At 38.8% G+C, this 21,613-nt stretch overlaps 3 protein-coding genes and 2 pseudogenes across 3 annotated transcripts; 3 read left to right on the top strand and 2 right to left on the bottom strand.

The window, feature by feature from the left end:
- The first annotated feature begins 2,891 nt into the window (after nt 1-2,891).
- LOC126616749 (fumarate hydratase 1, mitochondrial-like) lies at nt 2,892-8,692 on the top strand (annotated as a pseudogene).
- Nucleotides 8,693-10,013: 1,321 nt separating this feature from the next.
- On the top strand, nt 10,014-13,272 carry LOC126616748 (probable ethylene response sensor 1). Its single transcript, XM_050284851.1, has 6 exons — nt 10,014-10,308; nt 10,540-11,471; nt 11,742-12,110; nt 12,199-12,465; nt 12,578-12,705; nt 12,832-13,272. Exons 2-6 carry the CDS (start codon nt 10,566-10,568, stop codon nt 13,112-13,114), a joined length of 1,953 nt encoding a protein of 650 aa, XP_050140808.1. The 5' UTR covers nt 10,014-10,308; nt 10,540-10,565; the 3' UTR covers nt 13,115-13,272.
- A 192-nt stretch (nt 13,273-13,464) lies between these two features.
- Nucleotides 13,465-15,384, bottom strand: LOC126616754 (60S ribosomal protein L19-1-like). Its single transcript, XM_050284858.1, has 5 exons — nt 15,189-15,384; nt 14,421-14,543; nt 14,014-14,327; nt 13,871-13,932; nt 13,465-13,753 (listed from the first exon to the last, which is right to left on the bottom strand). The coding sequence occupies exons 1-5, from the start codon at nt 15,298-15,300 to the stop codon at nt 13,729-13,731; spliced, it is 636 nt and encodes a 211-aa protein (XP_050140815.1). The 5' UTR covers nt 15,301-15,384; the 3' UTR covers nt 13,465-13,728.
- Nucleotides 15,385-16,764: 1,380 nt separating this feature from the next.
- LOC126616756 (dirigent protein 6-like) lies at nt 16,765-17,538 on the top strand (annotated as a pseudogene).
- Nucleotides 17,539-19,110: 1,572 nt separating this feature from the next.
- Nucleotides 19,111-20,437, bottom strand: LOC126616752 (ethylene-responsive transcription factor ERF073-like). Its single transcript, XM_050284856.1, has 2 exons — nt 20,110-20,437; nt 19,111-20,017 (listed from the first exon to the last, which is right to left on the bottom strand). The coding sequence occupies exons 1-2, from the start codon at nt 20,291-20,293 to the stop codon at nt 19,263-19,265; spliced, it is 939 nt and encodes a 312-aa protein (XP_050140813.1). The 5' UTR covers nt 20,294-20,437; the 3' UTR covers nt 19,111-19,262.
- Nucleotides 20,438-21,613: the final 1,176 nt, after the last annotated feature.

Here is a 21,613-nt window from a genome sequence, read left to right as displayed (position 1 = left end):
GCCGAATTGACCAAAAAAAAAAAAAAAAAGAGGTCATTCGGCTGCTCGTGTGTGTGTGTGTGTGTGTGTGTGTGTGTGTGTGTGTATAAAGTTAGCTAACATAAGGATGCCATTGCCGTGAAGAAGGGTAAATAGGCTTCAGCCTATGAACGTGTGGTTGCAGGTGGGGAGTTATGCTTAGTTACAAGTCATGTCAAAGTATAATTGGGAGGACAAAAGTTTTATTAAGGCTGAGCTCGGCCAACTCGTCGTGATGTACTTTGTTTTAATATTTCGGTGGACCTTACTTCAAATTTTGGACAAAGGAATGAAATTTTAGAAATTAGTTTGCCGAATAAATTTTTATTCGGCAGTGGTTTCTTAGGAGTTCTCGGCCATATGTTTTCCTGGTCATTCGGCAGAGTTACGAGTTTCGAGGCCATCTAGCCGAAGTCGAGGAAAATTTTGGTATGCGTTGACAATTAATTTCCTTGACCATTCGGCTTTCGAGCCGAAGCTCAAGGAAACTGGGGGGTAATCTTTGGACCCGATTTTACATCATCGGCCCAAGTAATCGAGGTCGTTGAGTAAGCATAGCTCCACACTGTCAGATGGAAAAGTTAGGATAATTTTGTTGTTAGGATAATATTATGATTTTTAATCATAATAATTATCTTTAATAATGAATTATCTTGACACTTTTCTTATTTGAGATAAATACACACAGCTTCAGATAATGAAGTATGCAGAACATGATGATATTATGACGTCACTTGGGAGCTACTAATGGGATTGAAGTTTGAACAGGTTATTATCTATATGGTGATAATTAAAAATGAATTTAATATTCATGAGATCAAGTGCATGCAATCTCCTGCGTGGCAAATTATTCTCAAAGCCTAAATTATATTCTTAATATAGATGTGGGTGGTACAATTCGAATGGACTTTGAATTTATGGACAAGGTTGAAGCACGTGGCTTTGTCTTGGGATATGGTGGTGAATTTCATTAATTGCTTTTCAGAGTTTAAGCTAATGAAGGAATTGTCATGCATGCATGTGGTCTTCATGGGGGAAACATACATGATGGATTTGATTGGTGAAGTGATTGCATGGATATAAACTTGTTTATTTTATGGTGATAAACTTGTTTATTTGTGGTGACGTGATATCAGCCCTAAAAAGGGGATAGGCCTTAGCCTATGGCACAGATCAACTGTACTAGTTTGAGTTGCATATGAACTCTACTTAATTATTAAGCCGTGCCAAGCAAGTACCTCAGTCCTATAAATATAGAGGCAATGGCAATGAGAAAAGGACCTCCAATTCAACACACAACTGCCCTGCGCAAACTCTCTCAACAACTTTGAGATTTTTATTTTCTCTTTTCGCTGACACATCTTCCGTTGGCATCAACAGCACTGTGAAAGCAACCGGTGATATCTTAAGTTGGCATAGATAACTCTGTCACCGTAGAGTCAGCCAATCTCGCAGCATCTTCCGTTGGCATCAACAGCACTGCGGCGAGGATGGTTGGTTACCTATCCAAGTCTCGGTCGAGAAGGATTGCCAAATCCTTATTGGTCGAGGTCATCTCATCAGCCTTCTCGGCAAAGTGATGTGTTACGAGTTACTACATTCAGCACATTGAAAGCCGAATTTGATATTGAACTTCGCAGAACTAGTAGCCTTGTCTTCAGGCTCTAGAACCCGAAGGCCGAGAGTGTTCCTTCCTCGGCCGCAGTCGCGAGATTTAGAAGTCAGTAGTGCATCCAACGCAACATCAACAAATTTTACTCCTCGGCCGAGCTCGGCCGACAAGTTGGCACGCCTCGCACACAACCGAAGGACGTAGTTAGCTTATTAATTACTCGGCTTGCGCGCCACGTAGGCTTGGTAGTTTTTAGGGTCAACAGTCGCACAAAGTATAAATTCATCGGTCAAAAATTTTGGGCAATGAAATCTTCTTTGCGCAAAATTAATCGGGCAAAGTTCAAGACATGATAGGATCCAAGATCGTGTTCTATCATTGATCAAAATCATCATTAAAGATCAAGAAGAGTCTTTTAGATTGATTTTATATATAGGACTAGAGGAGACTAACACAATAATTAGAAACATCTGTATCATACTGGAATAACTACGTATTGTAACATAAATGAAGAAGAGTTTGTAATGTATTGCCGATTATCACCTCGATTGGATTGTCATATGCGTATCTTATGAAAAACACAAAATACATGAGTAAGAAATTTAAACTTGTAAGTTTGCGCACAAACCAACAAAAACATATATACTATTGCATTTACAAATTAATTCAAAGTATATATGCTTGATTAATTCATTAACTGTAATTGTAATAATTACACTCAGGTCATAATCCCAGTTGTCCATTCCATTATAACAACCTTAAGACATCTCTTCACTAATCTAATGACACATGTCCTAGTTGTCCATTCCATTATACAATCTATCAGACGAGAAATTTTTAATTGTGACGGGAAGATGAGTGGTACACCACGTGTTTTTATGTAAGTGGTGGGAAATTTTATTTTTTAAGTTATTAAATTTTTAACACACATATCCTACCATTTATATAATGACACGTGGTATATCATCCTATTTGCCGGTCACACTGAAAAATCTCTCATGTCAGACACTTTTGCCCTTTGACAACACCAGTACTCCAATTCTTGGTTAAACCATAGTAATTTTCGTTCTTAACCAGATCCATAGGAGACGCAACAACCTCGGATCTTGTGGGCACCGAGGCCCCCGAGGCCGATGGATCTGCTGGGGGTTTATCTTTAACAACTTAACACTATAATTTTGTCTCCCATGTGCTCAATTTCGTTGAATATATTTGGATCCAAATGTAGCGGTAAAAAGTTTGTTTTTATTGCGTTTTGAGACAACAACAATCGACCGAGGGGCTGCGGTTTCGGAACATCATTTCCCAGCTTGCTAATGTAGCTTTTAATTTCTTCAGGCAATGCAAAGTCTACCATCTTCGAATGCTGTTTGAGGTTTGAGTCTGAGAACAATTCCTTAAGTATTACATGTCAGAAAAAGATTGAGCAATACTGTTTCTGCACTTTGTTATATATTATATATATCATGCATGCATCATGCATGCAGGAGCTGCATGCACGCCAGAAACGAAAGGCATTTAAGGGTGCATGAAAGGCATACGCAACACATACATTTATATAGGCGTGCATAAAATCATAATGATAAAAACTTTTTTAGCATTTTATCTTCAGGCGATGCATCTTGCAATAAGATTTAACATGGTGATCATTGTATTTGATTTTATTAACCTAGACAATTTTTTTTTTTTAAGTTCATAAGTTTTTCAATTTGACTGTCATATTTTTTAAAAAAATCTTAAAATAATTCCATTAATTAACAATGGAGAACTGCAGTAGTTGTACATCTTAACAATATTAGTGATAAGCTATCCTAATCTAGCTATGTCATCAGCTTAAGACTAATGTATCAAACTGTAACAAATCTAACCCTCCAATAGTAGCATGTGGTACAATATTCAATGGATAGGGTGTTGGGTTTTTACCCATACGTCCCGAGTTCAAAAATCCCCCCTCCCTAAAATTATTGGAATAGTTTCGAACCCTTCTCTCTCCCCTTATTATTAACAAGTATGAGATCTTATAACACATGAATTTTTTAATGATAATATATTCTAGATCCATGATGTATGTTAATCATATTGTTTATTCACAATATAACACATAGATTAACAACACTATCACAATGTAGTCGTCACCCAAAAAAATTTCTCCAAAATTTCTTCAAAGGATTTTGTTTTTTTTTTTTTAACAAATGATATTATCTACACTAAGGAGGGAAGAGATGGACTTAGCCTCACAATGAGCTAGCAATATTGTGGTTCAAATTCGCATTTCGCGAGAATCGAACCTAAGACCTTTCACTTACAAGTGAAGATGCATACCACTAGAAGGTAGTACTAAGTGGCTTGTTTTTAATATTTAAATAATGAATTAATTTAGTTTAGTGTAAAGAGAAGTTTAAGTGCATTGGGTGCCACGTAATACTATAGCAAGTGGTATTTCTCCGCACATGTAAGCGGAAGGTTTTAGGTTTAAATCTTGTTGATGACAAGTTTGATATTATCTATTATAACTGAGAAATTGCATGGCTAATCCATTACGTAACCCGTGTAAATATATTATGAATGACAAGTTTACGACTAATTTATTCCTCTATCCCCATAATAAATATTCCGTTGTTCAAAATATGAATTTGAAGAGTAAGATTGGGGTAAAAATACAACACACAAGTGTAAATAAAGTTTTTTTGTTTTTATTACATGCGATGTTACTACTCTAAATTAAACTGAGAAAAGACAAAATATTTGAACCAGAGCACAATAAAATGAAGAGAAATACAACTTACACTAGGACAATTCACTACTTGCATAAACTTTCCCTATTACTCTTCTTTTTTATTTTTCTTCCCTTTGATTAATTTTATTTATTCTACTGCGCAGTGGGCCTAAACCGGGTAACATGAATCTTGGACTGCCTAATGTGGACTCATATAGACCAACTCACCAGCCCATGAGCCCTATCATCCGACCCAAATCTGAACTCAAAACGACGAATCGGTTTGCGTTTAGTCCAAAAGCTTCCCCCGTTCTGGCGCGCCGCCCAATAAATTGGACTCTTTGGACTCCCCCAATCACTCAGCTTCCGTTCCATACTTCTCTTCATGCAAATGGCCATGTACATCGTATCACGGCGGGCAGCCGGAGGGTTGACGCCGTTGGCGGCGTTCCGCTACGCTACATCTTCGAGAGCCTATTCGACGTCGTTTAGAGAGGAAAGGGACACTTTTGGACCCATCAACGTTCCCTCAGACAAGTTCGTCTTTCTCTCCATTCCAAGCTGCTTCTTCACTTTTCATGTCTCTACATTTGAAGTGATTTTATTTATCCAAAACGTGAATTTTCAGGCTGTGGGGGGCGCAGACTCAGAGATCGCTGCAGAATTTCGACATCGGCGGCGAGCGGGAGCGAATGCCCGAACCCATTGTTCGTGCTTTTGGGGTGCTTAAAAAATGCGCTGCAAAGGTTTGTGCTTTTTATTTGTACCTCTAAGGTGTTTGATGTATTGCCTGGCTGAGTTTTGTGGTGAGTAACTACAGGTGAACATGGAGTATGGGCTTGATCCAACTATTGGGAAAGCAATAATGCAAGCTGCCCAAGAAGTCGCCGAGGGAAAGCTCAACCAACACTTTCCTCTTGTTATCTGGCAGACTGGCAGTGGAACCCAAAGCAACATGAATGTCAATGAGGTGAGCTCTTAGCAGCTAGTTAGCACTGATCCATGAAAGTTATGCTCTTGGGTCATGCTTCTTGTGTATGTTAAATTGTTAATTAATGGGGCGAAATATTGGACTGTGCCCAGGTCATTGCGAACAGGGCAGCTGAGATACTTGGCCATCAGCGCGGCGAGAAGTTTGTGCACCCGAATGACCATGTTAATAGATCACAATCTTCCAATGACACTTTCCCAACTGTAAGTTCTTTTCCTTTGTTTTAGTGAGGTTGGTTTTTGCTTTGTTGCTGTTTGTTGAACTGTTGTGTGGTATTTCCAGGTCATGCACATTGCATCTGCAAAGGAAATTAACTCAAGACTGATACCAAATTTGCAAACTTTGCATGCTGCCCTACATTCAAAGGTTTGGTTATTTTCATTCGAAAGCAGATGAATATTTTATGAATCAAAATTATTTTCTCCTACAGTGAAACTTGTTCTTGATTCCATATGTTTTAATGTTACCAGTCTGAAGAATTCAAAGATATTGTTAAAATTGGACGAACCCACACGCAAGATGCGACACCTTTGACCCTTGGGCAAGAGTTCAGCGGCTATTCAACACAAGTGAGCTTACGTTCCTCTTGCCTAGCTTGGTTCATCATTGGGCCATACTATTCTTTTTACATCTTTGACTCTTGGACAAGATTGGTACCTTGTTCGAGGAGCTACTTATCAAAAGCCTCTTTCTTTGGCTGCAGGTTAAGTATGGAATTGAACGAGTTTTGCATACTCTACCTCGTATGTATCAGGTAGGCAACTCATATGATTGTCAGTTGCTTTCCCTCCCCTTTTATTTTTTCTTTTAAACCTTCTGATTGATTGATAATTTGTTTGAGCAGCTTGCACAGGGTGGTACTGCTGTTGGGACTGGATTGAACACAAAGAAGGGGTATGAATAGCTTTTAGGGTTGAAGAATATTTTTGTGTTCTTTTTCCTTGATTTTCTCTCTCTACATTTGCCTGCCTTGCTATCCTGATGTATTTTCAATTGGGGGAGTCATGGTTTCATTTCAACTCTTATTTTTTTCTTTTTCCTGCCCTTATATTTCAAGAATCTCAAGATTTTTCTAAGAAAGGTAATTTATTCACCATTTATTTTAGTACTTCGTAGACTTCACTTGGTTTTATATATAGAGATGCATGCTTTGTACATTTACTAAACTTTTAAATATTATAACTTTCATAGTGAATTTCTTATACCTTTTGGATTTTCATTTATTTCGTGTCTTCCGTCCAGGTTTGATGTAAAGATAGCTGCAGCAGTAGCTGAGGAAACAAAGTTACCATTTGTCACTGCAGAAAACAAGTTTGAAGCTTTGGTGAGTCACTACACTAAATGCCCATCTTCTTCTTTTGATGGATGAAAGATTTAACTTGATCGAACAGTTGGTAAACATTCTTGCGTTGTATACAACAAACTTATATTGCATGCTATACATTATTGTTTTATTCCAGGCTGCACATGATGCTGCTGTTGAAACTAGCGGAGCCCTAAACACAGTTGCTACCTCTTTGATGAAGATTGCAAATGACATACGTTTCTTAGGAAGGTTTGTGTACCATTTGGATCATTTTGTCTTTTCTTCATCCCCTTTCCATGTGCCCTTTCTGTAATTATGAATTTCATGTACAGTGGTCCACGTTGTGGCCTTGGTGAACTCATTCTCCCTGAAAACGAGCCTGGTAGCAGCATTATGCCTGTAAACTCTCATATATTCCCTACATATGTTTATGAAGAAATGGCCCAATACCTGTAACTAGCTTTCCGTGCAAAATTTTAATCCCACCAAACTTGTCATTTTGATCGACTTCATTTGTGTTTCAGGGGAAGGTAAACCCTACCCAGTGTGAGGCTCTCACAATGGTCTGTGCTCGAGTAAGGTGTCTCCTTTTTTGTTTCATTAAGATATACAAACATTTGGGAAGTCATTATTTAGATGTTGGTTTAATATTAGGATGCTGTGATCTTTTTTATATAGTTTTTCTTGTAACCAATTTGTATTTTTATGTTGTGCAGGTTATGGGTAACAATGTTGCCATTACAGTAGGTGGATCAAATGGTCACTTTGAACTTAATGTGTTCAAGCCAATGATTGCTAGTGGTCTCCTACAAGTAAGTTCTGTTGTAGTATTGTTATGATTTGTAGTTCAAAATCAAAATGTTGTATGTAGTGAAATTTCAGACCTAAAACTTGTAGAAATCAAGTACCCGCATTTCTTGAATGTAGTTGTGGGTACAATAATGTCATAGAGCATTTTCACATACTTGGATGCATTATGATATTTTGAGTTCTCCATATGATGGAACTTCCTAAGGAGATGCCCTTTTATTACTGTATGTACTCGATTTGTGTTTGGAGTCTATTGTTGTGCTGCAGCGCCACATACATGCAATTGTTCACGGAGCTGGTATTTTTTATTCTTTACTGACAGTCTCTGAGATTGCTTGGGGATGCATCTGCTTCCTTTGAAAAGAACTGCGTGAGAGGAATTCAAGCTAATAGGGAAAGAATTTCAAAGTTTCTTCATGAGGTCTGTTTATTTCTTGGTGAAGAATGTACACCTTTTAAGCATTCCATATCTTAGATTTAAGAGCTAATTGATTTTACGTTGTTTCTGTATTGCAGTCACTTATGTTGGTCACATCCTTGAATCATGTAAGTTTCCACCCATTCATGTATATATTTTTCTTGTGTACCTTCGGTCTGTCAGACTTATATTTCTGCTTCTATTTCAGAAAATTGGTTATGATAATGCCGCGGCGGTTGCAAAGACAGCCCACAAGGAGGGATCCACTTTGAAGGTATTAATTCCTTTCGAGATAATTTATTCCGTTAGATGTCTAATTCAGCTTAAATTCGAGTAGTGGAAAATTCTGTTTCCGTTCTTGTTAGACACATGGCATTATCAAATTATGTTTGAGCACAGGCTCAAGTATTTGAATCTAACAAAGATGCAACCATTCTGCAGGAAGCTGCATTGAAACTTCGAATGCTATCAAGCGAAGAATTTGATACTATTGTGGTGCCAGAGAAGATGATTGGCCCAACTGACTGACAGATTTCTAAGCTGTTGAAAATTGATTTCCCGGTCTCAGCCGAATCAATTGCCGTTGTGTTTCTGCATAAATCCTACGGGTGAAATGAGAATTAGAAGCAATAAGTATGCAATATGTAATGTGTTTAGGAACAATATTCTCGAGGTTTTCTCCATGGCTGGCTGGCAGGCCTTGTTCTTTGGGTCAATTAGGCCACTGAGGGGAAAACCTACCAAACTTTTGTAAGAATACAAGCCTTACAGAAACTCGCCCACCCAGCAGAATAAAATGTAGAAAGTTACTTGGTTCTGAAGGTTCCATGACAGTAAGCAAACAAGCCAAGGCCAAATCGCTTATAAATAAACCTAACTAAGCAGCAATTAAGCAAGCACAGGGTACTCAGGTTTGATTGATCAAATAGAACCAACGATCAGGATTAAACACGAGTGTGTACGAGATTTGAATGTGCTTTTAAAATGACTGAAAGCGTTTTTGGTGAAAATATTTTTAGAATCAATCCTTAGTAAAAATGCAAGCAAATTTTGAAAAAACACTTAAATGCTTCCTGGAATAAGCATATAATGGGTGCTTATTGCAAAAAGTACTTTTAAGTGTTTTTGAAACCAAAATATATTTCCTTTAAAAATGTTTTTAATCATTTCAAAAGCAAATCTAAATGAACTTTAAAATAGAACACGTGAAAATCACTTTTCAGAATTATTCGAGATTCATTTAATAGCTGCAACGTCGCCATCTTCCAAATACAATGCATCGTCTCTCTCTAAAGTCGTTTAGATACAATGCACCTTCAATTCTATCCAATTTATGAAAAAAAAAGGGCATGGACATGGACATGGACATGGGCCTACTAAATCTATCGCTACTTGTTTGAGGAACCAATAAACATTTATCATGGAACCGGATCCCCTCCGGAGTAATATAATCTGAGCCTGCTGAGCAGGTTATTCGGCCTGTTGAAATTTGATCTAACGGTTACAATTATTATAACTTTCTATTTATAGTCATTTGATCAAATTTTAACAAGCCGAATGTCCTGCTCAGCAGGCATTATAGTGCTCCGAAGGGAATCCGGTTCCATTTATCATATTTAATTTATCCATTTCAAATGTGGCTTTTAATAAGAAATCTTGATCGAAAGTCTTCGATCGAATCACCTCATGACATATTATGTTTGACCAATTTTTAAAAAGAATAAAAACTCTTTTTCACTCGACTTCAGATTGGTCTTGTCTTGTGAGAGAGTTGTCTTATAAGTTATACGGTTGTTTTATTCAAGAGCTTCTCGCACATATAACACGTCAACGATTCAAGTAAAAAAGAAATAAAAATCGATAATTGATAATTAATTGTTCTGAACATGTGGCATAGTTTTATGCGGTGGCAAGTCCACACGTGTTGCCGTATACACATCTTTTAATCCACATAAGTAAATTTAACATATGTGTAACGAGTTTAACAAAAACAAAACAATGTAAAACTAATTTTGTATTTTAAAGATTAAAATGATGATTTTTAAATTTTAAAAATAAAATAAAATCAAAATCGAATTCTAAGACGCAGCTAACATACATGTAGTTTGTTTTCTTTTCTCTAATTTCACTGAGGAAAAAAAATATATAAATTCTAGATGGGTCTTCTCTCCGCACGAGCAAGACCCTCCTATTCCTTTGTCTTGGATTCGTTCGTCCGTGGCGTTGTTCGTTTGTCCGTGATGCTTTTTGGCTCTCCTCCTCCTCCCTCCGAGTCTCTGTCTTTCGCCCTCCACTTTACTATCTTTACTCCTCCTTCCTCCACGTGAAAAAACGCTTCACACTTTCAGAGGCTCAGCCCCTGCAAAATGGACGAGTCAGATCACTCCTTCTGAGCTCCCCAGTTGATCTCTCACCCTCAGTTCGAGCATCAAGCCTGGTAATACTAAAATTTGACTAAATTTATAATATCATATTTGTTTTGTTTATCAGTTGATTAGAGATTATTATTTTATGATTAGCCTTGTTTTTGAGCATATCTGGATACTGGAGCGAAAATCTCATTGAACCCTTTAAGCATTGCCAAGATCATCACCAGAAAACAAAGATTAGTTCCAAAGCTTCAATCTTTTTTCTATTTTTTATTGTTTTTTTATGATTTTTTTCACAGATTCATTGAAAGCTTCAGTTGGAAAAATGGAGTCCTGTGATTGCGTAGATGCACAATGGCCCCCGGATGAGTTGCTGGTGAAATATCAGTACATATCTGATGTTTTCATTGCCCTTGCCTATTTCTCCATTCCCTTGGAGCTCGTATATTTTGTGCAGAAATCCGCTTTCTTTCCGTACAGATGGGTGCTTATGCAATTCGGTGCTTTCATTATTCTTTGTGGAGCAACCCATTTCATAAATGTCTGGACTTTCTCTATGCACACCAAGACCGTTGCTATAGTTATGACTGTTGCCAAGGTTTCGTGTGCCGTTGTATCGTGTGCTACCGCTCTAATGCTCGTTCACATTATCCCTGATTTGCTAAGCGTCAAGAGCCGGGAGCTGCGTCTGAAGAACAGAGCTGAAGAGCTTGACAGGGAGATGGGGCTCATGCTCACTCAGGAAGAAACAGGAAGGCATGTTAGAATGCTGACTCATGAAATTCGAAGCACATTGGATAGGGACACTATATTGAAAACTACCCTTGTTGAGTTGGGTAGAACTTTAGGCCTCGAGGAATGCGCGTTATGGATGCCGTCCAGAACTGGTATGAACCTACAGCTTCATCACACTCTGAACTACAAGATACAAGTTGGGTCTACTGTGTCAATAAACATTCCTGTGGTCAACGAAGTCTTCAATAGTTCTCGAGCAATTCGTATACCATACACCTGCCCACTGGCCAGGATCAGACCGCTTGTGGGAAGATATGTGCCGCCTGAGGTTGTTGCTCTACGGGTACCCTTATTGAATCTTTCGAATTTTGAAATCAATGACTGGCCGGATCTCTCTGCCAAAAGCTACGCAATCATGGTATTGATTCTACCCACTGATAGCACCAGAAAATGGCGAGACCATGAATTGGAGCTCGTTGATGTTGTCGCAGATCAGGTCTGTTTTCACGTTCACTTGCTTCCTTTTCACAGCATGACTCACTGTCCTGATGCATTACTCGTTTTCTTCTGTTTTCACAATGCTTATTTGCTTACTGTTTAACTACTGCTTGCATCTTAAGTTCATGAATTGAAAGAGTAATGTATTTATTGGGAACTCTTATGCACATTTGTTTCCTGATCTTGCCGAAACAACTGATATATCACTTGCCTTTCTTATGATTCCTATATACTTACTAAAGGTTATAACAAGTGTAGCTGTGCTCAGGTAGCTGTTGCTCTTTCACATGCTGCTATTATGGAAGAGTCTATGCGAGCCCGTGCTCAGCTCGTGGAGCAGAACAACGCTTTAGATTTAGCTCGGAGAGAAGCAGAGATGGCAATCCATGCTCGCAATGATTTCCTTGCTGTCATGAACCATGAAATGAGGACACCAATGCAGGCAATCATTGCATTGTCTTCTCTTCTGTTAGAGACGGAACTGACTCCGGAACAAAGGCTTATGCTAGAGACAGTTCTAAAGAGTAGTAACCTTTTGGAAACACTTATTAATGATGTTTTAGATCTTTCTAGACTAGATGATGGCAGTCTAGAATTAGACAATGAAATATTTAACCTCCATGGAGTTTTCAGAGAGGTAAATTTTCCAGACCCGGGGCCTGAATGTATACTTTCGAATAATTTGGTTTTGGCAAACTTACGTGCAAGCCTTTTCCAAACTGTAGGTAATGAATTTGGTACAGCCCATCGCATCTGTGAAGAAGTTGTCTATGACTTTGATTCTAGCCCCAGATTTACCTGTGTGCGCTGTTGGAGATGAGAACCGGCTTATGCAAACCATTCTCAATGTTGCCAGTAATGCAGTGAAGTTCACAAAGCAGGGCTATATTTCAATTATAGTGTCTGTTGCGAAACCAGAATCTTCAAGAGACTGGCAACCACCGGAGTTTTATCCAGCGTCAACTGAGGGCCACTTCTACCTACGAGTTCAGGTCTTGTGCGATTTATCTTTGATTAGTTTTTCTTTGTATGCTGAGGTCGAGACATCTCTTGGTAACTCTGACATCGATGCAACATGATCTAATGGCACTCCTGATGTTGCAGGTTAAGGATTCCGGCTGTGGTGTTCTCCCAGAAGATATTCCTCATGTTTTCACCAAGTTTTCTCAGCCCCGAAATGGATCCAATCGAACAAACGAGGGTGCAGGACTTGGACTTGCCATTTGCAAACGGTAGACTTGAATATTTTCTGATTTTTTACCAGTTCCATAGGGCATTGAAAAATTTGCATCCTGCTTTTTTTTTATTGCCTGTTCATCCAACTTGGTCACCACATTTTCCAAAATGACTTGGATTAGGTTTGTAAACACCATGGGAGGTCATATTTGGATTGAAAGCGAGGGTATCGACAAAGGGAGTATCGTTGCATTCATCGTCAAACTGGGGATATGCGACAATCATAGTGATACAACAACGCACCAGGTCCAGATGCCACCTAAAGGACAAGCAAATTATGGAAGCGGAGATCTCGTTGGACGCAACCATCCTTTAGGGATCGGTTTGGCTCAAGTTCATCGAACGCACGTTATCAAAGAAGTCTTTGAATGCCAGTGGTCAGAGTCATCCATGTTTGCTGCTTGACAGAGACATTAGCTCAACCTGGGAATTTTGATTTAGCTTGTTAAGGTTGGAAGAAATCTGTAAGTTTCAAAGTTTAGCAATTAGCACAATCACATACTTGGAATGTAACACTGAACGATGCCGTTTATAACTGTTAATCATCATCTTTATTATGGCAATTGTTTCTAATTAACAGTATCAGAAGTGTTTTTTTTTGTTAAAACTCCCTTGTTTCTTTAATTAGAAAGTGTTAAATCCTCGTCCAGATGAGGCAAATCAGGTAATTAAACATGTTATACCGTCGATACTCCATTATCTTCAATCATTCGAATACTGGATTGAAAGAAACCTATATCGTAGACAACTTTCAATCATCAAAAAACAGAATTTTAACGAAACATTTCCGATAATGTTCACTTTTAATGCATCGGAGAACACAGAAATTGTTAATCGAGAATAAAAGAAACTAAACTTCATACAGGGTATGCCGATTTTGAAATCTCTTTCAACTAAAAAATAAAGTACTGACGTCCAAAAATAAACGAACAAACTTGCTCGTTAAAACTAATCTAACAAAGTAAGTCGAAATAAATGGACCACAAGTAGTCATCAATCCATCAGTTCTCGTAGAGCACTCACTTCTTTGATTTCTTGGATACCCTGCAAGTAAAAGAGACAAGGTAATAAGCAAAAAACAACACCAACAAGGTCAGCAGATAATATATATATATATATATATATATATATATATATAGGGTTTCAAGGCAGGGTACTAACTGTGTTGATTGAGCTGCAGCTGGGGCAGCGGGTGCTGGTGCTGGTGCTTTCTCTTGAGGTCCCTGAACGCAGAGAATAATCAGCAACGTGAGAATCTCATATGAATTACATAATAATCAGTAAACAGATTACGGTGACAATACCTGAGCCAAGCGTTCCTCTCTCCTGGCATGCTTCCTCTCCCTGCTAGCCTTGTTCTTTGCCCGCTTAGCCTCGAACTGATCAGACAGAGTCTTCTCTCTTGCCTTCTCAGCCTTTGACTTGTGAATGCTCTCCATCAGCACTCTCTTATTCTTGAAAACATTACCCTTAACCTTCATGTACATGTCATGGTACATGTGCTTATCAATCTTCTTTGATTCACGGTACTTGCGAAGCAACCGCCTGAGCACCCGCATCCTCCTCATCCATAGGATCTTGGTAGGAAGCCTTGCCTCCCTGGTACCCTTGCGCTTACCTAAAAATTTAAGAAACCACTCATTAAAATGTGACTTGCTCCTGGTCCGAATAAATGCAAACACTAGCCGAGATAACACATACAATAACATACCATATCCAGAGTGACGTCCCTTTCTCTTAGCCTCCTTCATACGACGTGCACGAGAGCGAGAGTGAATCTTGGTCGGCTTCCTGATGATGAAACCATCCTTGACCAACTTCCTTATGTTTTGGCCTGCAATTCAGAATCAAACACGTGAACAAACAATACACGAAAAGACAGAAATGCTCAAAAAAATTGGCATCCGAATACCGTCAGTCTAAACATCTACTTATACAATTGCAAATTATTGGCGAAACTTCACAGGTAGAAAATACTGGGAAAATTCAAATATAACACAAGTACAACATACATTATCGCAACATGAAAACATCTCATCACATTTCGCTCCACAGCTACAAAATGACTTCAATTAAAACATAATCCAGATTATAACAATTAAACCAACGTTAATTACTTGATACTGATTTGCAGATAATAAAAAGCTACCACTCAACTCAAAATTCGATATCAATTAACCACAGCTCACATACTTAAAACAAATAGTAGATTAAATCTAACACAAATATATAATCTTTCAATAAACCCAGTTCAAAACAGTTAACAGACATCTCAAAACTTCAGCAACCGTACACAAATCCCTTCCGTACAACACAGAGTAATTACATGTTTAAGTTTTCACGATAGCCAAACAGCGGATTAACGCGGGATTAAAGAAATGGATTGAAAATTAATTAAGTGGAGAAAACAGCGCAGGATATGCAGATCAAAAGAAGGAAACAAGGAGGAAAATGAACGGAAAGGAGAAGAAGAACGTACGAGAATTGGCCATGGAGATCTCGCTGACTTCATTGGGGTCGAGCCAGACCTTGCCGCGACCGCACTTGAGGACGCTGGAGGCGAGCCTCTTCTGGAGCTTGAGCGAAACCATCGTCCGTGTCTTACCTCCTTCCTTTCGGCAACTGCTGTGGGCAGAGAGGCTGAGCTTCTGTGGATGACAAGCTTTTATATATCGCTCGCTTTTGCGGTTTTGGAGTTTCGACCTAGGGTTTCACCATACGACTGGGCCTTATAATTTCATGGGCCTGTTTCTTCTATATTTGTTTTATGTGGGTTCTTTAGTTGGGTGGACCAGCTTGTTTGGATTGTAGGCTGCAACTCCCTTACATGAAGCTGGAATCGCTAGTAATTGTCGCTCAGTTATACAGCGGCGAATTCGTTCCCGGGCCTTGCTCACAACTCCAATAATAAATTCGGTTATTTCTTAGCAAGTAATATATTGGACTAGGCTTAAATATGTTTGACTGGTTTAATTTTCATTGTCTTATCTAAAAACCTATAATTCAAATTTGGGAATGGATGGTGTACAAAAATTGATTTCTGCTGCAAATTATATTTATTATGTGATTGTTCACTTCTGGGTTACTATATAATGTGTTGTTAGTTAGGATATTTTTCTATGTAAATTCTAAGCTTATAAATTGGCACTCTAATGAGAAAAAATGACTCTGATTTATCTTCCCAATTTATTTCTCGTTTCTCTCATGTTTCTCTCTTTCTCTATATATGTATCTCTCTAACAATGTCTCTAATATTTCCTTTCTTTTTAAATTTAAAAGATTCTAAGGGCATATCTTGCGAATCTCATATCTTGACACTTTACGTTGTTCCAAAGTTAATCTAATTTTGTGCATCAACAATGCCAATTTAGAAATAAACAGACATTCTCGTTGTTTCTTTAGTATGGTCATGGTTGGCTTGGAGAACTTTTTCGAACTTGCAACTAGCTTGGAGATTACGTAACTTTTTCGAACTTGCAACTAGTAAGGAGATTACAAATTAATAAGTTACTAGTAGAACATGATTCTGCCCTCATTGTTTCTTTAGTATGGTCGTGGATAATCAACCATTGGGTTCTCTTGTTTCGATCTGTCGAAATTTGTTTTCAAGAACTTTATTTATAGTTTTAAATACGAAATGTTTAGGTACAAAAGAATTTTGTGACCGATAGTTTGGCATACATCCATACAAATTGTGTTTTAATTGCTCTTTTCCTTGTTGTGACAATTTGAGTTCTGAAAGATTGATTTGAGATATCCAAAACTAATCTTATCTTGTTTAAGTTGTTTGGGTCCAAGCCTCATCTTTAGGATCAATTTGAGAAAAACACATATATCTGTTTTAATTCAACGCTCTACCTAATTGTTAGAATTACATAAGGTGGGTAGAAGAAGAAAAAACGTGTGTGAAAATCACTTACGTGTTTTAGCTAGGTTGCCTTATTACATAAAACCCCTTGTGTTTGATATTGGTTTGCCTAGTTAAGGAGCTCGAAATGTGGATTAGTTGGCCTAAACATACAATGTCTACAATATTATTAAACCCGGCCTCGTAACTCAACATATCCGACCTCAACTGCCCAAGTAAAAAGTAGCCAACAAAAATTTCACATGCATGAGGAATGATGCTGTCCAGGACCATTTTCTGCACGGCAGTCCTGTTGGCGACGCTGGCAGTAATCCTCTTGGCCTTGTTCTCGCCGTCACCGCCGGGGCTCGACCTTTCATTGTACATCCAGCAACCAAACAACAACAACAACATTGCAGGCTCCAATAACGCGGTAGCACAACCACAACCCGATGGCGGCGGAGGAGCTTTCATCTTCCACCGGATGCTCACCGAGGGACCGAGAACACTTCACGGGTGGTGGGAAAAGCGCAGAGCTTCATAATCCCCGCGGAGCACTTTGCAAAATCGGGATTCAATATAATCTATCTGACCTTCTACACGCCTCAGTTTTCGGGCAGCCTTAGCGTGGAGGCCAAGCATGTTTCCCGCCAAGACACGGAGGAGCTTACGGTGATGGGGGGAACGGGGTCGTTTGCTTTTGCGAGAGGAGTTTCTGTTTTTGCTAAGACGACTGATGAGGACGGTCACGTCGATCAGCAATCGTCGTCGGGGAATGTAGTGGATTATGCCACTTATCATGTGAAGTTGCAGCTTAGATTTCCCAATCAGTCTCAGACTGTTCTGGGATGAAAATCTCATGTTGCATAGCACAGGTTTTGTTTTGTAATATGTTAATTCTTTCTTGACGGGAGAGACAAAAATCTAACATATACATGTTGTGTGGCTAACCTAATTGGCAAAAATCTTACCATGTAGAAATCACTGTGTCTATTTGAACACATTACATTATTATATAAAAGAGTAGAGTGTTAAAATATGAATAGATGATATAGTTGATAATTTTGATATTTAAAGTATGGTTATATCAGTAAGTGTCTATTGTAACACGTAAACTAATTATATCATGAGATTGTACTATATTATTCGACAATAATTACTCCCTCGAATTCCAAATAACAATTTTCATGCCCAAAACACATACTTGATTGTTCGAGCTCAGGTACAAAGGGCATAGGGTGCAGACAAGTGGACTTACATAACCATCCCATCGAATACACAGAGTGGAACTAGTCTCAAGTGGGTGAGGCTGGGACAGAGTGTGGTGGTTAACGTGTAGAGGTAGTAGTTGTGGGAATTATGCTGGTGGTGGTGGTGGCGGTATAAGGCTAGTGGTTGCGTCGTGGGTGGTGACAATGACAATAGTGGTGGTGGGGGAGGTGATGGGGATGGCAGCAGCAATGTTGGGAGTATGGTGGTGGGCCCAATAGTGCGATGTGGTGGTTGAGGTGCATTGGTAACAACGGTTGTATGGTAGCGACCTCGATGGTGGTGGCACCTTTGGTTGTGGTTTTTGTGGTGATGGTGGTTGTAATAGCAAAGGTGGCGAGGGTAGTAATGGCAACGGTGATGTAAGATTAGTGGTTGTAGTGAGAGTTTTATTTTTACTAAGCATTTTTTTGCTGTTTAATTTTAAAATGAAACAGTTTTCGGTGAAAAAGATAAAAAATCAACGGGCCTATATCCCAGTCTGAATAAAACTCCGATAGCCCAGCCCAGTTCAATCCGATATCAGGCCCAACGGTTAGAGGAAAGGGCGCAACTTGTCAAGCCATCGGGTGTTTAGTTGTGTAGTACAACTTGTACAAGAGAGAAAACGACAAGTACGAGATAGGAACGTACAAGTTTGCAAAAGGCGGCAACTGTGGGCGCGCACTGGGAATTGGAAAACCGCTCACACCTAAAGTGTTACCGGAATACGTGATGGTAGATTATTTACCATCATATAAATAGTGAGATATATGTGTTAAAAAATTAATAATTTAAAAAATAAATTTTTTACTACAGTATACTATCCGTATTCAGATCACAATAAAAAATTTCTTCTAATTGAAAATAAATCACGTTTCAATTAACATTACCGGTTCTTATTAATTCTTTGGAATTTTGACCCAAAACTTAATAATAATTCTCAGGAGAGAACGAAATTGGAAACTGGGAGAAATGGAATGGGATTCTCAACAATTACACTCACGGACTCAGCACTCATCTAACTAAACACGAGAAACTTACTTGCACCGAAAACTAAACCGACCAACTATGTACTGGTATGCGTTTTAACGTGTTGCATGTTCGTGTCTCAACACAATGCGCAAAGCATTTTTAAGTCTCCAAAGTTATTCTGCGTGATTGTCGTGATTGAAATTGGAATTTACATGCACTTTCTTTTTGTATTTTGTTTTTTTTTTTCTTTTTCAATTATAAAGAAGATTTGTTAGGATTATGATTGCTATAACTCAAGCCAAACTGAAGAAAAATTTAAACACGGGTGCAATTGTGGGTAATTAACAATCTAATCAAAGATTAAACGCCTCCAATACAGATTAATCAGGAAGAAACTAATGATCAAAATCATCAATTTTGCCCGACTGACTCAATTTACGATCGCTTAAATTAAAACAAACTAATAAAAGCAGACAACATTAATCACACGGAAGCAGGAACGCTCTCGTCGTCAACGAAGCTCCAAAGGTCATCACTGACGGTGCTTTCTTGAGGCGGAGGATTCTGGGGAGTCGCCGTGAACTGCCCGTCCAGATAAGGAATCTGATAGAATTTCATCATGTTCTCGTACGCCATTAGCTCCTCAGAAAGCTTCTGCACTTCGTCATCTTCCATTCTTGCAATCGCCTCCAAGCTCAATTCCCCTTCTTGTGTTTCCTCCACTTCTGTCAGCTCAGATCCGCCTTGACAACCGCCCATCCCGTTCTGATTGCAACCCAGCAACCCCTTCGAGGAGAAAGCGCCATCTGAACCAGACCAAGAGTTTTCTTCCCCGGAAATAACAATTGGGTCGGTGTTCGCAATGGCCATGGAGTTAAACCCATCTGAATTGGAATTGGAGGGAAATGCCGCAAACTGGTTCAGATCATACCCAAATCCCAATTCAAAGCTTTTGGGTTGAAACAGAGGAGGATTTGGTTTTTTCAGATAGGTCTGGGCGGAGAGGTCGTCGTCTTCGTTTGGGAAATTGACCTTGGCTTTATTGCCGCGGATTTTGCGAGCCTCCCTGTCGTAAGCTCGGGCGGCCTCTTCGGCGGTGTTGAAGGTACCAAGCCAAACTCGAACCCCTTTTCTGGGATCACGAATCTCGGCGGCCCATTTGCCCCACGGACGCTGCCTGGTGCCTCGGTACACGTTCTTCCTCTGCCTCTTAGCCGGCTTCTCTTCTTGCACATTACCTATTTGTGAAAAATCCCCAGTCACAATCCGAACGAAAATTCTCATCTTTTAAACTCGCAGAAAACAACATACGGATGAAGAAAGAGCGTACCTGAAATGGGTTGGGATTTTTTACGCGGAATTGAGTCGGTGTGAGTAGTTGGGGTGGGATTGCAGCCGAAGAAAGTGTCGGGATTGGACTTAGCGAAGGGAGAGTCCGGCCATATGTCAGAAGCGGTGACACCACGGCGACGGTCGCGAGGAATGAAATCGGAGATTATAGCACCACCGCACATTCTCGAAGTCGAACAAACTTGTGTTAAGTAACTCTCAGAGATTTGATGAACTGAAAATTGAAGGAGAAAGATGTGAAGAGAGAGAGAAAGAGAGAGAGGAGAGAGAAGTGTTTAAGGGATGAGTGAGAAATGAGGAGGGGAGGAGGGGGCTTTTGTACGAGGAGAAAGCCACACTATTTGGGATTTAGCATTAATTACATGTCCTTTTGTGGAACTTTCGTCGGATTTACCTACCTTTTAATTAAATTTTGCTACCTTAAAATCTTATTGGGCCTTGCGTGGCTGGCAAGCTTATCGGACTTTCATTCGAGTCTCTAGTAGGCCAGCTCGCCCTACTGACGGAGCAATGGATATTCGTATACGCGTAGTCGCGTACGTCCAATTTGGACGTGGTGACGATCAACGTGACGCTGGTAAAACAAGGTTGAAAATCTGCTTTTGTAAGCTGAGATTATGACATTATTTGGCGGCGGAAAGAAATTCACCTGCATGATTCTAGAGATTGGAGTTTTCCTTTTCCAGTGAAAATATAACAAAATACTATAAAATTCAAGTTTTTTAGTTAAAATGATTTTTGAGATTGACATTACTTCTCATTTTGGTCATTGAATTTGTCTACCATCAATCATAATATTAATTTAATAAACAATGGTCTATAATGATTTGTCTATAATTGAGAGTATTTTTGTCATTATATTTTTATTTAGTTGAGATTTTTTACTGAATGACCAAAATGATTGATGGTGAACAAACTCAAAGACCACTATCATCGACTACAAATCTCAGCGACCAAAGTGAATAATATGCCAATCTCAAGGTCCATTTTGGCTGAAATACCTAAAATTTATAATATGCGAGTTTTCATCCTTAATATTACCTTACCAAGGGTTTTTATTGAGAAAATTTCTACACCTTGCAATAGGTGGTGAAGTTAGTGAAACATATTGTATTAAAGAGTTTATTACATGGTACATCTAAACTTTTACACTAGTTGTATATACACTCTATCATGCTATAAGATTTGTTTTAGCTTTTTAACGTAACTTTGTAAAACCGGCTTGGGATACGATCATCATGACATTATGTTCATCTCGGTGATGTACTATCTATTGTTATTCTAATTAATTTAGGGAAAATTTGAAATAGGTCCAATTTTATAAGCCTACTTTTAAAATAGGTCTAATTTTTAGGGAACTTTAACGAAAAACACCCGGTACTGTTCACTTTAACGAAAAACCACATTTTTACACTAAAAAGTCAATCCTGGTACTATTCACTTTACCCTTTATTTTGTCCTTATCATTAAAACTCAAAGTTTTC

The sequence above is a fragment of the Malus sylvestris genome, chromosome 3 (assembly GCF_916048215.2).
Source record: "Malus sylvestris chromosome 3, drMalSylv7.2, whole genome shotgun sequence".
In the NCBI taxonomy this organism is placed as follows: Eukaryota; Viridiplantae; Streptophyta; class Magnoliopsida; order Rosales; family Rosaceae; genus Malus; species Malus sylvestris.
Note: the sequence above shows the minus strand (reverse complement) of the source record. Positions and strands in the feature narration are given on the sequence as shown.

Bases quoted from the DNA above. Each gene is read 5' to 3' on its own strand.
- LOC126616748 (XM_050284851.1), top strand. From the start codon at position 10,566: ATGGAGTCCTGTGATTGCGTAGATGCACAATGGCCCCCGGATGAGTTG. The intron at 12,111-12,198 runs GTAAATTTTCCA...TCCAAACTGTAG, and splicing joins TCCATGGAGTTTTCAGAGAG to GTAATGAATTTGGTACAGCC. The intron at 12,706-12,831 runs GTAGACTTGAAT...GACTTGGATTAG, and splicing joins GGACTTGCCATTTGCAAACG to GTTTGTAAACACCATGGGAG.
- LOC126616754 (XM_050284858.1), bottom strand. From the start codon at position 15,300: ATGGTTTCGCTCAAGCTCCAGAAGAGGCTCGCCTCCAGCGTCCTCAAG. The intron at 14,544-15,188 runs GTACGTTCTTCT...TCTGAATTGCAG, and splicing joins GATCTCCATGGCCAATTCTC to GCCAAAACATAAGGAAGTTG. The intron at 14,328-14,420 runs GTATGTTATTGT...TTAAATTTTTAG, and splicing joins GGGACGTCACTCTGGATATG to GTAAGCGCAAGGGTACCAGG.
- LOC126616752 (XM_050284856.1), bottom strand. From the start codon at position 20,293: ATGTGCGGTGGTGCTATAATCTCCGATTTCATTCCTCGCGACCGTCGC. The intron at 20,018-20,109 runs GTACGCTCTTTC...TTTCACAAATAG, and splicing joins AAAATCCCAACCCATTTCAG to GTAATGTGCAAGAAGAGAAG.